The sequence below is a fragment of the Neoarius graeffei genome, chromosome 16, assembly GCF_027579695.1.
Source record: "Neoarius graeffei isolate fNeoGra1 chromosome 16, fNeoGra1.pri, whole genome shotgun sequence".
Lineage (NCBI taxonomy): Eukaryota > Metazoa > Chordata > Actinopteri > Siluriformes > Ariidae > Neoarius > Neoarius graeffei.
Genome location: NC_083584.1, coordinates 57,977,411 through 57,993,812, shown reverse-complemented (window position 1 = coordinate 57,993,812; position 16,402 = coordinate 57,977,411). Strand labels below are relative to the sequence as shown.

Sequence of the window (16,402 nt, the reverse complement as noted above, 5' to 3'; positions counted from 1 at the left end):
TCTATAAACAAGAAGTTAATATCTCATTTCAGACCCAATATGGTCAAACATTCTGCTTATTTTTGCTCCGCTAGCAGAAATGGATCCCAAAGAAGACAGTCATGTCAGTTAGCTGGACAGCTAATTCACAATGATTTGTACATTTCTGTTAAAGCTGCTTCTGATATAATTGGCGTCCCTTCTTTTTTTCATCTTCATCTAATGGGTTTTCATATTTTAAGTCAAAAGTATTGTTCGCCTTGTCCACTGATGATTAGTCCTGGGTATGGCTTTCAACTGCAACCGGCGGTGAGTCTCAGGTCCAGGTCGACTTGAGTATTGGGGAAAGTGGAGTTACCCCTTAATCACCATTGCTCCCAGGTCTGCTCTGTACCCAGAGTGGTAGCACCTGCCTGGGTTCCAGCTATAGGTTAATAGTACATCACCAATAAGGTGCTGGCAGCAGGGTGCTTTTCGGTGCATTATGGCAGATGAACCCAACAGGGTCAATGGCACACCACCAGATGGCATGCAGAAGAGCCGCTCAAATGGCCAATGGATGGCATCACTCGGCAAGTTAGTTGTCACTGCAGGGCAACTTCCATACCCATCAGGTCTGTGACACTTTTGTGTACCACTTGGCATCAGGTCTGGAGGTCCAGAGATACATGATGGGGGCATGACATTGTTTGTTTTACTTTACTGTGCAAGGTGCTTCATTAGGAGAGGAGAATAGTATGCGAGAGCTCACAAGGCCAGACATTCTGTGGCGGCTTGGCCAGGTCATTCGTGCCGCCACTGTGGGCAATTCTGTTGTTCTGGTGTGGACCTTGCAGCCCATCTGCGTTTCTGTGCATCCTAATGAAGCAGCCATCATCACTAGTGATGGACAGTCACCACCGCCAGCAATGATGTCCCTAACTCTACTGCGGTAACAGTTCTGAACCAGGAAGTGGAATTTTACATGGCAACTGTGATACACACCATGAAACGTCCCAGTGTGGTTAAAGGAAATGTAGGCTTCTCTTAGGTCACCGGTCAAGCAATCAAATTAATGGACTGGATCTAACTGTTGTATGAAATATTATAAATGAAAAGGCCTCGAGTTATGATAAGGACTTAGAGAACAACATTTTGCCTCAGTGCTTGACTTCCTGTTCATTAGGACAGATCCATGCTCTCACAGGGCTTCTCTGATTGGGACGTGTGTGCAGTCAAGTGCAGTGATTACTCTGGAAATCTGAATACAGACAGACACATTATTAAATCAGACAACAGACGAACAAGCAGGACGCTGTCAGGTCTGTTTCCTGCTGTTTCATAAAATCCTCCTTTGATCAAGCGGTCTGGGAAGATGTTTCTGTTTTTCCTGATGCATTCCACATCCTCAACAGTGTGCACTTGCTCGGTGGCAGAAAATGCCAATACTGTATCTACCATTTCATCTAAAAATGACAGATAAAATCTTGAAAGCTCTCTCACACTGTAGAGATCCTTTCACAATATGAGCATCGAGCTCCATGGGATCCTCAAGGAAATGCAATGCCAGGTTGGCCATGTAGTGCAAGTTGCCATGGTGATCTACCCAGCTAAAAAGATCCTGTTTTTAAACCCCTGTTTTTCTTTTTTGGACATGCCTTAGGACTGAGAACAAAACAGGGTGTAAAAATGCCCTGCAGATCACAGGTGAGCACAATGATTCATCAGCACAGGAGGAGACAATTAACACTGAGGGTTTTTTTTTTTCCAATTAAGAGTAAATAGAAAAAGAAACACAAAGGTGAAAAATGTCCCCATCTAGAGACCAAAACAAAGAAATGCGAGTTGAGCAGAGGAACAACAGAATAGAAAGAGGACACCAGAATAGAATAACAGCAGGCATTACAATAGAATAATATCAAAGAGATCAGAAGCAAATGGAGAATATGGTATCAGAATAGCTCTTGAACAAAAACTGTGAGACACCTAGTGGCAGAGGCTTAAAAAAACAAAACATCCATCCATTATCTGTAGCCTCTTACCCTGTGTACAGTCATGAGCAAGCTGGAGCCTATTCCAGCTGACGATGGACAAGAGGCGGGGTACACCCTGGACAAGTCTCCAGGTCATCACATGGCTGACACATAGAGACAAACAACCATTCACACTCATGTTCACACCTACGGTCAATTTAGAGCCACCAATTAGCCTAACCTGCATGCCTTTGGACTGTGGGGGAAACCGGAGCACCCAGAGGAAACCCACACAGACACGGGGAGAACATGCAAACTCCACATAGAAAGGCCCCCGTTGGCCATTGGGCTCGGGCGCAAAGACCTTCTTGCTGTGAGGCAACAGTGCTAACCAGTACACCACTGTGCCACCCATCCATCCATCCATCCATCCATCCATTATCTATCCTGCTTATTCTTCAGGGTTGATGGGGAAGCTGGAGCCAATTCCAGCTGACTTTGTGTGAGAGCTGCTAATCTATAACAGAGCTACAAAACATCCAAGTCCAAGAAATCCAAGAACCAGTCTGTAGCACTCAATCCCCAATACAGAAAAAAACTAATTCAGGAAAATTTCTAGGGTTTAAACAGGCAGAACACAATGACTTATTACAGGAAAGACAGTTAACACTCAGGTACACCCTGTATAAGTTGCCAGATCATCGTAGGGATGACACACAGAGACAAACAACCATTCACACTCACACCTACAGTCAATTTAGAGCCACCAATTAGCCTAACCTGCATGTCCTTGGACTGTGGGGGAAACCAGAGCACCTGGTTCCTCCGGAAACCCACGCACGGGGAGAACATGCAAACTCCACACAGAAAGGCCCTCCCTGGCCGCTGAGCTCGAACCCAGGACCTTCTTGCTGTGAGGCGACAGTGCTAACCACTACACCACTGTGCCACCTATCTGTATAATATTGAATAAAATTAAAAATGGCAATGAACAGAAATTTAAAAATGTAAACAAAATGTATGACAGGTTTGCGTTAACAATAAATAAATACATTTAGAAAGTCTACTAAAAATTGTATTAAATAAATAAAGTCTGTGATGCAGGGAAAACATTTAATGACTAAAACATGATGATTTCCATAGCAACACCTAAGGCATTACTTTGATCGGAAGTAGAGCTCCAAGTCAGCTAAAATGCCCGTCTTCTGTGATGTCTTTCTTGGGCACCATAGATCGCAGAGGTGCAGGGCTGGTGTTGTTTTAAAGCTACTGAAGAGCTCTTTTTAGCTCTTACAGTTGTTTAAGCATAGAATGTACAGTATAGCATGTGTTAGTCGTTAGTGATCTGGTGCTCTGTTGTCCAAACAGTGCCATTGCATTAGATGCATAATTAATAAATTACTGATTGCACAATCCTAATTAACACAAAAGGGCAATAGAAAAGAAATGCAAAGGTGCAAAATACAGTCCCCACAATTATTGGCACCCCTTGTAGAAATGGACATTTTCAGGCGAGTAGCTACTTTTTATAACCATTTTCTGACTTCTGAAGATCGACACACTTCTCCTTCACTTGGTTTGTGTGTTCTCTGATCTTTCCCATGTTGATGTTGATGTTGGGAATTTGGCCTCTGTGTCATCTCATATTTATTCCCCAGTTAATCAGGAAGTCATGGATTACAGCTTGAAAGTTCCTACACACTCCAATCAACTCAAACGTACAATTTAAATGGAAACATGTTTCAGGTACATTGTGTTCACTATCATTTCCAGGGGTGGCAATAATTGTGGAGGGCATTGGAAACATATCTAGGTGACCAAACAAAGAAATGCAGGTTAAGCATGACATTCTGAACTTGGTTTTAAAACAATACATTTCCCCAACAGAACACAGTTGACTGAATTAATTGATTGAATAAGAAGTCGTCAAGTGAAGAGAGAAACAAAGCTTGTTTTTAAATGCCAGGAGTCTCTGGGTACACCATTCAGTTTATGCAAATGACCCACTTGTAGTTCATGCCTCACGCCTCACCAGATTTTTTGAGAGTCGAAGTGTCAGAGAAAAACCTTCTCAGTAGTGCCTAGACCACTGCCTTTAAGCCCACAGAAAATTCTGTATTTCTGTACTTAATATGGGCCTTAAATGGCATTCCATAATTTTTTTTATATAATATGGACATTAGTGTTTTACTGGGAATTATTATATATACGGGCCACTTTTTCCATAGAATAAAAACATGTATTCTATTCCCTTCTAGTGGGTTTACTGATGGCATGCAATATTGTTATCATATCGCTTATCCTCCATGTATTACATCACTCTCCCCAATGGATAATGAGTGTGCAATATTGTTATAATATTGCACGTTGTCAAGACAACACGATGTCACACATCGGAGCTCATGCAAAAATCCAATGATAGAACTTTTCTGCTGTGCATGCGCACAATCATTTCTTTGTCAGCCGGGAGAGAGAGAAGATGGGGTTAATTCAGTGCTCGGATTAAGCACTAAATAAATAAACTTAAAACTGAAACTAAAGACGCGCTGAACATCCGAAAGGCTACTAAAACTTCATTATATATTCTTCCCGCATATTTACAAGAGAAAAACATACCAACGGACATCAAAAAACTGGAAAAGACACACGTCAGAGACGTAAAACTTCTGCACTAGCAAGTGACTATTTGTACTCAAACATGGCCACGAGGTTTGCTTCATTAACAGTGGAAGATTTTGAGAGAATTTTGAAACTAAAGACGTGCTGAACACCTGAAAGGCTACCAAAACTTCACTGGATATTCTTCATGCATATTTACAAGAGAAAAACATACCGACGGACACCAAAAAACTGGAAAAGAGACACATCGGAGATGTAAAACTTCCACGCTAGCGAGTGACAGTTTGTACACGAACATGGCCACAAGGTTTGCTTCATTAAAAGCACAAGATTTAAAGAGAAAGACGTGCTGAACACCCAAAAGGCTACCAAAACTTCACTGGATATTCTTCACGCATATTTACAAGAGATACCAACAGACATCAAAAAACTGGAAAAGAGAGCAATAGTGGAAATATTGTCAAAGTTCTACTTGGAGATGAGGAAAAGTGACGGAGACTTCTACAAGAGGACTTCACTCAAGGACTTCACTCAGCAAAGCCCTTTTGTTTTGAATAACTGCAATGTAACAATTAACTACAACCAAGAGTAACTTTGAACTTGAACTGTCAACCTGTATAAAGCTTGTATATAAGTTGGGTTGTTGTTCAGGCTTTTTGGACTTGTACCATTTTTATTGTTAGAACTTTGACTTTGTACATTGGATTGACAGAACACTGAATTACATTCGATCAGAATCAGCATTCAATATTGGTAAGTTACCCCCTGTTCTTAACTTTTTGTAAAATCTATAATTGTTCCATTGAATGTGTATGTCTGTATAATAATAATAATAATAATAATAATAATAATAATAATAATAATAATAATAATAATGGCTGGTTTTGTCATGGTATATCAGATATATTCCATTCAGCTACTCGTCTTTGACTCGTTCAATATCCTGCTAGCTGAATGGAATATATCTGATATACCACTCAAAGTGGCAGCACGGTGGTGTAGTGGTTAGCGCTGTCGCCTCACAGCAAGAAGGTCCGGGTTCGAGCCCCGTGGCCGGCGAGGGCCTTTCTGTGCGGTTTCCTCCGGGTGCTCCGGTTTCCCCCACAGTCCAAAGACATGCAGGTTAGGTTAACTGGTGACTCTAAATTGACCGTAGGTGTGAATGGTTGTCTGTGTCTATGTGTCAGCCCTGGCAACTTGTCCAGGGTGTACCCTGCCTTTCGCCCGTAGTCAGCTGGGAAAGGCTCCAGCTTGCCTGCAACCCTGTAGAACAGGATAAAGTGGCTAGAGATAATGAGATGAGATACCACTCAAAGCCAGACAATATTATTTATTATATTAGCTGTTTTTCAGAATTTAGTCACAACTTTTTTTTAACAGAAAAATCTCACAAATAACATACTAATTTGATGAAGGCTGTACACCAAACAAAGGCGGATAAAGAAAAGAGATAAATTTTCATGCTGTTTACCTTATTTTTCTATTTCACCTTTAGTTGTCTAAACGATGAGATTTTTTGACTTGGAAACTTCTGTTTCATGTGCTCAGAGTGACTTGAGGTCAGGTTTGTGTAGCTGTTTCCAAATATAAAGTACTGGGAAAGGAACACATGGCAGAATATTTGTGTAACCTTTGTGGAGCTGATACAGTGCTGCTTGAAAGTTTGTGAACCCTTTAGAATTTTCTATATTTCTGCATAAATATGACTTAAAACATCATCAGATTTTCACACAAGTCTTAAAAGTAGATAAAGAGAACCCAGTTAAACAAATGAGACAAAAATATTATACGTGGTCATTTATTTATTGAGGAAAATGATCCAATATTACATATCTGTGAGTGGCAAAAGTATGTGAACCTTTGCTTTCAGTATCTGGTGTGACCCCCTTGTGCAGCAATAACTGCACCTAAATGTTTCCAGTAACTGTTGATCAGTCCTGCACACAGGCTTGGAGGAATTTTAGCCCATTCCTCTGTACAGAACAGCTTCAACTCTGGGATGTTGGTGGGTTTCCACTTTCCTCACATGAACTGCTCGCTTCAGGTCCTTCCACAACATTTCGATGGATTAAGGTCAGGACTTTGACTTGGCCATTCCAAAACATTAACTTGATTCTTCTTTAACCATTCTTTGGTAGAACGACTTGTGTGCTTAGGGTCGTTGTCTTGCTGCATGACCCACCTTCTCTTGAGATTCAGTTCATGGACAGATGTCCTGACATTTTCCTTCAGAATTCGCTGGTATAATTTGGAATTAATTGTTCCATCAATGATGGCAAGCCGTCCTGGCCCAGATGCAGCAAAACAGGCCCAAACCATGACACTACCACCACCATGTTTCACAGATGGGATAAGGTTCTTATGCTGGAATGCAGTGTTTTCCTTTCTCCAAACATAACTCTTCTCATTTAAACCAAAAAGTTCTATTTTGGTCTCATCCGTCCACAAAACATTTTTCCAATAGCCTTCTGGCTTGTCCACGTGATCTTTAGCAAACTGCAGACGAGCAGCAATGTTCTTTTTGGAGAGCAGTGGCTTTCTCCTTGCAACCCTGCCATGCACACCATTGTTGTTCAGTGTTCTCTTGATGGTGGACTCATGAACATTAACATTAGCCAATGTGAGAGAGGCCTTCAGTTGCTTAGAAGTTACCCTGGGGTCCTTTGTGACCTCGCTGACTATTACATGCCTTGCTCTTGGAGTGATCTTTGTTGGTCGACCACTCGTGGGGAGGGTAACAATGATCTTGAATTTCCTCCATTTGTACACAATCTGTCTGACTGTGGATTGGTGGAGTCCAAACTCTTTAGAGATGGTTTTGTAACCTTTTCCAGCCTGATGAGCATCAACAACGCTTTTTCTGAGGTCCTCAGAAATCTCCTTTGTTTGTGCCATGATACACTTCCACAAACATGTGTTGTGAAGATCAGACTTTGATAGATCCCTGTTCTTTAAATAAAACAGGGTGCCCACTCACACCTGATTGTCATCCCATTGATTGAAAACACCTGACTCTAATTTCACCTTCAAATTAACTGCTAATCTTAGAGGTTCACATACTTTTGCCACTCACAGATATGTAATTGTGGCAGCGGGGGCGTGGTCAAGCGCCGGTCGGTGACAGGAGGGCGGAGTCAGGGAAGGTAAGTGGCAGAATCACGACACCTGAGAACAATTAACCTGTGTTTGTGTGTGTCTTCCCAGTGACCGCGCCCTATTTAAGGAGGGAGAGTGAGAGCAGAGGGGGAAGCTCCGGACTAGACGCTGGCTGTGTGTGTGTGTCTGTCTAGTCACCGTAACGATTGTTCACTGAAAAGTGTGGCAATAAAGCCTTTTCCCAAACCTGATCTCTGTCCTGCCGTCCTCAGTGCTCCACCCACACGTAGGGAGTGTTACAGTGGTGCCGAAACCCGGGACGTGGAGCACCAAACCAGCAGCCCCATGGAATCCTCCCCGTTCACCGGTCTGGTCCACGCCCTCGCCACGGCTCAGCAAAGCCAGCACCAGGCACTCGTCACTCTCCGAAAGGAGCAGGAGCAGCGCTTCGAAGCCCTGGTGCTGGCCCAGCAGGAAGATCGCGAGGCGTTCCGGCATCTTCTCGCGTCGGCGGGGTCCACCAGCGCTCCGGCCGCGGGCCCGTCTCCCCTCATTGTCACCAAGATGGGCCCGCAGGACGACCCCGAGGCGTTCATCACGTTGTTCGAACAGGTCGCCGAAGCCTCGGGGTGGCCGATCGAGCAGCGCGCGGCGCGCCTCCTCCCCCTGCTCACGGGAGAGGCGCAGCTGGCCGCGCTACAGCTCCCCGCCGACCGCCGGCTGGCCTACGCGGACCTCCGCCGGGCCGTCCTCCAGCGCGTGGGGCGCACACCGGAGCAACAGCGCCAGCGCTTCCGCGCGCTGCGACTGGAGGAAGTCGGCCGGCCGTTCGCGTTCGGCCAGCAGCTCCGGGACGCCTGCTGGCGGTGGCTGAGGGCCAACAATCGCGACGCCGAGGGAATCGTCGACCAGGTGGTACTGGAACAGTTCGTCGCCCGCTTACCAGCCCGAACCGCGGAGTGGGTCCAGTGCCACCGCCCGGCGTCGCTGGATCAGGCAGTCGAGCTGGCGGAGGATCATCTGGCGGCTGTCCCGGCGGCAGGACAGCAGATGGCATCGTCTCTTCTCTCCTCTTCTCTCTCTCTCTCTCCCTCTCCTCCTGTGTCCCGTCCCTGCCCCATTCCCCCACCGCGGAGGCGGGGGCCGGCTCCACCCCAGCCGGCCCGCCGCACCCGCGGTGCCCTCCCGTGTCTCCCTTCTGTGTCTGTCTCTCCCCCATCTCAGGTGAGTGAGCCCCAGATCACCGGTGCAGAGGGAAAGCCCGGGCCGGTTTGCTGGCGCTGCGGGGAGCCGGGCCACCTTCATGAGCAGTGCACAGCAATGGAAGTGGGCGCGGTGGTTCGGATCCCCGACGCGCCAGAGGCCGCCCTCGATCGGGCCGGAGCGTATCGCATACCGGTGAGTATCCAAGGGGCTACATATCAGGCGTTGGTGGATTCTGGTTGTAATCAGACCTCAATTCGCCAAAGCCTGGTTCAAAACGAGGCATTGGGGGGAGCACAGGGGGTGAAGGTGTTGTGTGTGCACGGGGATGTTCACAGCTACCCTTTGGTGTCGGTCCACATTATTTTCAGAGGGGAAAAATTTATAGTGAAGGCGGCGGTTAATCCTCGCCTTACCCACTCGTTAATTTTGGGGACGGATTGGCCGGGATTTCGGGGTTTAATGACACGCCTAGTCGAGAGTGGGTCCTGCCATTTGACAGGGGGAGGTCCCGGTGTCGCTTTGGCGGGAGCAGCTGTCACAGAGCCGTCTATGTCATCTCCGCGTCAGAGTGAGGAGCCGCCGGCCCCTCCTCTCTCTATTGGGGAATCCCTCACGGATTTCCCATTAGAGCAGTCGCGAGACGAGACTCTGCGGCACGCGTTTGACCAAGTGAGAGTAATCGATGGTCAAACGCTCCAGCCGAACGCCACCCCGTCCTTCCCCTACTTCGCGATTATGAAGGATAGATTATACCGAGTGACGCAGGACACTCAAACTAAGGAGCGAGTCACGCAGCTTTTGATTCCAAAAAGCCGCCGGGAATTGGTATTCCAGGCGGCTCACTTTAATCCCATGGCTGGACACTTAGGGCAGGATAAAACACTAGCCCGAATAATGGCCCGTTTCTATTGGCCGGGGATTCGCGGCGATGTCCGTAGGTGGTGTACGGCATGCCGCGAATGCCAGTTAGTAAATCCAGCGGCCATTCCAAAAGCGCCATTGCGCCCTCTACCGTTAATCGAGACCCCGTTTGAAAGAATTGGGATGGATCTCGTCGGGCCATTAGATCGGTCAGCACGAGGGTACCGCTTTATATTAGTTCTAGTGGACTATGCAACGCGATACCCGGAAGCAGTGCCTCTGCGCAATATCTCAGCACGCAGTATTGCAGAGGCACTCTTCCGCGTCATCTCCCGAGTTGGAATCCCGAAAGAGATTCTGACTGATCAAGGCACTACGTTTATGTCACGAACACTGCGCGAACTGTATGGGTTATTGGGGATTAAGCCGATCCGCACCAGTGTATATCACCCACAAACGGACGGTTTAGTAGAACGGTTCAACCGCACCCTCAAAAATATCATTAAGAAATTTGTAAGTGAGGACGCACGTAATTGGGATAAGTGGCTCGAACCCTTGCTGTTCTCAGTGCGAGAGGTCCCTCAAGCCTCCACGGGGTTCTCCCCGTTCGAATTATTATATGGGCGTAAGCCGCGCGGCATCCTGGACGTGCTGCGGGAAAATTGGGAGGAGGGACCTTCACAAAGTAAGAATGAAATTCAGTACGTTATGGACCTGCGCGCAAAACTCCACACGCTCACCCACCTAACTCAGGAGAACTTGCGGCAGGCCCAGGAACGGCAAGCCCGCCTGTACAACAAGGGTACGCGCCTTAGAGAGTTCACACCGGGAGATAAAGTACTCGTACTCTTGCCCACGTCGAGCTCCAAATTAATCGCCAAGTGGCAAGGACCCTTTGAGGTCACACGGCGAGTCGGGGACGTCGACTATGAGGTGAGGCGAACAGACAGGGGTGGGGCGCCACAGATTTACCACCTCAATCTGCTCAAACTCTGGAACGAGGAGGTCCCCGTGGCGTTGGTGTCGGTAGTTCCGGAGAAGGCGGAGCTGGGGCCGGAGGTTCAAAAAGAGAGTTTGGCATCACGTACCTCTCCGGTCCCCTGTGGAGACCACCTCTCCCCGACCCAGCTCACGGAGGTCGCCCAGTTGCAGGCCGAGTTTTCGGATGTGTTCTCGCCCCTGCCCGGTCGCACTAACCTCATAGAACACCACATAGAGACACCCCCGGGGGTGGTAGTGCGTAGCCGCCCTTATAGACTACCCGAACACAAAAAAAAGGTGGTTCGGGAAGAACTTCAGGCCATGCTCGAAATGGGCATCGTCGAGGAGTCCCACAGCGACTGGAGCAGCCCGGTGGTCTTGGTTCCCAAGGCCGACGGCTCGGTCCGGTTCTGTGTGGACTATAGAAAAGTCAACGCGGTGTCTAAATTTGACGCGTACCCAATGCCTCGTATTGATGAGCTGCTCGATCGACTAGGCACGGCTCGCTTCTACTCGACACTGGATTTAACGAAGGGATATTGGCAGATCCCCTTGACTCCATTATCCCGGGAGAAAACGGCCTTTTCCACACCGTTTGGCTTACACCAGTTCGTCACACTTCCGTTTGGGCTGTTTGGGGCGCCCGCTACGTTTCAGCGGCTGATGGACCGGGTCCTCCGGCCCCACGCCACCTATGCGGCCGCCTACCTGGACGACATTATCGTTTATAGTAACGACTGGCAGCGGCACCTGCAACACCTGAGGGCCGTCCTTAGGTCGCTGAGACGGGCGGGGCTCACTGCCAACCCAAAGAAGTGTGCGATTGGGCGGGTGGAAGTACGGTATCTGGGCTTCCACTTGGGCAACGGGCAGGTGCGTCCCCAAATTAATAAGACAGCAGCGATTGCGGCCTGCCCGAGGCCCAAGACCAAAAAGGGGGTGAGACAGTTCCTGGGGCTGGCTGGCTACTATCGTAGGTTTATACCTAATTATTCGGACGTCACCAGCCCGCTGACTGACCTCACTAAAAAGGGGGCGCCAGATCCGGTCCAGTGGACGGAGCAGTGCCAGCGGGCTTTCTCGGAGGTAAAGGCTGCACTGTGTGGGGGGCCACTTTTACACTCCCCTGACTTCTCTCTCCCTTTTATGTTACAGACGGATGCGTCGGACAGAGGGCTGGGGGCCGTTTTGTCCCAGCAGGTGGAGGGGGAGGATCGCCCGGTCTTATACATCAGCCGGAAGCTGTCAGTGCGTGAGGGGCGCTACAGCACGATTGAAAAGGAGTGCCTGGCGATCAAATGGGCGGTCCTCGCCCTCCGGTACTACCTGCTGGGGCGCTCTTTCACCCTCTGTTCGGACCACGCGCCCCTCCAGTGGCTCCACCGCATGAAAGATGCCAACGCGCGGATCACCCGTTGGTATCTGGCGCTCCAACCCTTTAATTTCAAGGTGGTCCACAGGCCGGGGGCGCAGATGGTCGTGGCGGACTTCCTCTCCCGTCAAGGGGGGGGGGAGTCGGCTGCAGGCCGGACGGCCGCCCGGCCTGAGTCGGGCGGTGGGGGTATGTGGCAGCGGGGGCGTGGTCAAGCGCCGGTCGGTGACAGGAGGGCGGAGTCAGGGAAGGTAAGTGGCAGAATCACGACACCTGAGAACAATTAACCTGTGTTTGTGTGTGTCTTCCCAGTGACCGCGCCCTATTTAAGGAGGGAGAGTGAGAGCAGAGGGGGAAGCTCCGGACTAGACGCTGGCTGTGTGTGTGTGTCTGTCTAGTCACCGTAACGATTGTTCACTGAAAAGTGTGGCAATAAAGCCTTTTCCCAAACCTGATCTCTGTCCTGCCGTCCTCAGTGCTCCACCCACACGTAGGGAGTGTTACAGTAATATTGGATCATTTTCCTCAATAAATAAATGACCAAGTATAATATTTTTGTCTCATTTGTTTAACTGGGTTCTCTTTATCTACTTTTAGGACTTGTGTGAAAATCTGATGATGTTTTAGGTCATATTTATGCAGAAATATAGAAAATTCTAAAGGGTTCACAAACTTTCAAGCACCACTGTATGTCTATCAGAGGGTGTCATTGATCAGGTCCTTTGCTTGATGTAAGGAATAGTGTTCGTATTGTATCCACCAAGTTTATCATTTTCCGTTGTTACTGGTACACTTATTTCCTTCCAATTTCAAATGCACAGTGTAATTATTAATGTCACTGATGTATTCATGTAGTTATTTTTTGTTCAGTTGTAAACTGCCTGTAATATTTCTACAGTGTCGTGTAACCATGTGTTATTTATTTACCCACACTCAAATGTTTACTCTTTTCTCTTGCCAAAATGTTGATAATGTTAAAAAGAATGAAAAAAAACCCTGTAGATAAGGAGGTTGATATAAGAGGAGAAAGTGTCAGCAGTTGCTGCCACATTACACACAACAGACCTCACTAGACGCTGAATTTTTATTAGAAACTCACATTCATGTTGTCCGGTGGTTTTCTGTGTGTCCTTGTAGGCTCCATCCTGGGATTAGCCCACAGCGATGTGGTGTCTGACTTCAATGATGAGCCCGACTGCATAAAATACTTCTACAAAGGGAAAGTGCCACAATGGGGGTTAGACACTTCTGGTGCTGTCCGAATCTGCCAGCGTTTCCGGAACCGGTTTCATTTTGCCACGTTGTATGACACACACCACCGCATTGCTGTCTACTCAGCATACATTTTTGAGCCCAGCAACGGTGGAGGCAGAGAGAAGCGCTGGTTTGTGGAGCCCCAGGTGAGGGCTGGAGGCTGACAAATACAGGATATATACAAGAAAATTGTGCTGTATTGTATTAACCTTTGGGTAATTTTTTTTTCTCATATACAGTTAGGTCCATATATATTTGGACACTGACACAAATGTTTTTTTTTTACCTGTTTACTGAAACATATTCAAGTTGTAGTAATATAATGGACATGGACATGAAGTCCAGACTTTCAGCTTTCATTTGAGGGTATCCACATTAAAACTGGATGAAGGGTTTAGGAGTTTCAGCTCCTTAACATGTGCCACCTTGTTTTTAAAGGGATCAAAAGTAATTGGACAATTGACTCAAAGGCTATTTCATGGGCAGGTGTGGGCAATTCCTTCATTATGTCATTCTCAATTAAGCAGATAAAAGGCCTGGAGTTGGTTTGAGGTGTGGTGCTTGCATTTGGAAGATTTTGCTGTGAAGAAAACATGCGGTCAAAGGAGCTCTCCATGCAGGTGAAACAAGCCATCCTTAAGCTGCAAAAACAGAAAAAACCCATCCGAGAAATTGCTACAATATTAGGAGTGGCAAAATCTACAGTTTGGTACATCCTGAGAAAGAAAGAAAGCGCTGGTGAACTCATCAATGCAAAAAGACCTGGACACCCACAGAAGACAACAGTGGTGGATGATCGCAGAATAATTTCCATGGTGAAGAGAAACCCCTTCACAACAGCCAACCAAGTGAACAACACTCTCCAGGAGGTAGGTGTACCAATATCCAAATCTACCATAAAGAGAAGATTGCATGAAAGTAAATACAGAGAGTTCACTGCATGGTGCAAGCCACTCATAAGCCTCAAGAATAAAAAGGCTAGATTGGACTTTGCTAAAAAACATCTAAAAAAGCCAGCACAGTTCTGCAAGAACATTCTTTGGACAGATGAAACCAAGATCAACCTCTATCAGAATGATGGAAAGAAAAAAGTATGGCGAAGGCGTGGTACAGCTCATGATCCAAAGCATACCACATCATCTGTAAAACACGGCGGAGGCAGTGTGATGGCTTGGGCATGCATGGCTGCCAGTGGCACTGGGTCACTAGTGTTTATTGATGATGTGACACAGGACAGAAGCAGCCGGATGAATTCTGAGGTATTCAGAGACATACTGTGTGCTCAAATCCAGCCAAACTGATTGGTCGGCGTTTCATAATACAGATGGACAATGACCCAAAACATAAAGCCAAAGCAACCCAGGAGTTTATTAAAGCAAAGAAGTGGAATATTCTTGAATGGCCAAGTCAGTCACCTGATCTCAACCCAATGGAGCATGCATTTCACTTGTTAAAGATGAAACTTCAGACAGAAAGGCCCACAAACAAACAGCAACTGAAAACCGCTGCAGTAAAGGCCTGGCAGAGCATTAAAAAGGAGGAAACACAGCGTCTGGTGATGTCCATGAGTTCAAGACTTCAGGCATTCATTGCCAACAAAGGGTTTTCAACCAAGTATTAGAAATGAACATTTTATTTACAATTATTTCATTTGTCCAGTTACTTTTGAGCCCCTGAAATGAAGGGATTGTGTTAAAAAAAAATGCTTTAGTTCCTCACATTTGTATGCAATCATTTTGTTCAACCCACTGAATTAAAGCTGAAAGTCTGAACTTCAACTGCATCTGAATTGTTTTGTTCAAAATTCATTGTGGTAATGTACAGAACCAAAATTAGAAAAATGTTGTCTCTGTCCAAATATTTATGGACCTAACTGTATCGCTAGCAAATTTCTTATTGTCCTCCAAACACTGGTGTAATGATGGATTAAAAAAAAGAAAAAGAGTATTTACTACATATTTATTATGATATAATTATTTTTGACAATAGAATCTCTTTCTCTTTTGTGTCACTTAGCCTTGCTGCAGGTCCAATTTAATTCAAGCATTAATTACTCTCGTGTTGTTGGGTTTTTTTTTCCAGTTGGTGAATCAGAACTGGGCAGGGGAAATGAGAGACGGCTATTGGCTAGGACAGGACTATCCTGGTGTCTACCAGGGTGAGAGACAGGCTCTGAATGAGGATTACACTCACTCTGGGTTTGACCGTGGCCACCTCAATCCCAATGGTCACCATGCAGGTACTTATGTACTGATTACAAATTATGCTGTACGATGGTGTGTCGTGATTTTCGATATACTGTGAATCACACCTTTAATATCAACACAGACTTAAAAGTACAATCTGCCCCAATTATATTCCTTTATTATTTATTGCATCCCACTTTTTTGCTTTCATTTTTCATAGCTTTAGTCAAATTTTACTAGAAATCAATGAGAATTGCCCACATCGCCTTGTACCTTGTATGATCATTGGTAGCTTTACACAATTCAGTAATCTAACAGATTTTTGAAAATGTAGTCAAAGGTAATTTTGTGACTTTCCCCTCTTCTGTTAATATAGTGCCAAGTCGTAATGCCACATTCACCCTCACGAATGTGGTGCCTCAGAACCCAAAACTGAACCAGAATTCTTGGGCGAGTCATGAGTCCAACCTGGCTAAGATGTTCAGAGCTCAGTGTGACAAGGCCTATGTGCTGGTTGGTGCCATTCCCTCTACTGACAACTGGATCATCAAGAATAATGTAAAACGTGTCAATATCCCAGAATACATCTGGAACGCATACTGCTGTATTGATCACAATGGCTCTCCCATTCGCAGTGGAGCTGCAATTGCCCTCAACACTGAACAGAACCTCGTTGAGCAGTACACACTGAGTCAAATGGCTGGCTTTCTCGAGCAATACTCTAACACACCAGTAAAAGAATTGTTTGAAAATCAGTGCCAGTAATAGTTTGTAACATTGCTCCCCACACTGGTTATTCAGTTTTAAAGTTTGACACAGTGGAAATTCATTAAAATTGTAAAGTACTTAACTGATTCACTGGTTCTGGTATTTTTGCTAAGCCAACTATGATGAGT

At 46.3% G+C, this 16,402-nt stretch overlaps 1 protein-coding gene across 1 annotated transcript; it reads left to right on the top strand.

The window, feature by feature from the left end:
• Positions 1-1,153: 1,153 nt before the first annotated feature.
• Positions 1,154-16,271, top strand: si:dkey-243k1.3 (endonuclease domain-containing 1 protein-like). The gene is made up of 4 exons (XM_060942271.1): positions 1,154-1,280; positions 13,204-13,466; positions 15,403-15,559; positions 15,883-16,271. The coding sequence occupies exons 1-4, from the start codon at positions 1,154-1,156 to the stop codon at positions 16,269-16,271; spliced, it is 936 nt and encodes a 311-aa protein (XP_060798254.1).
• Positions 16,272-16,402: the final 131 nt, after the last annotated feature.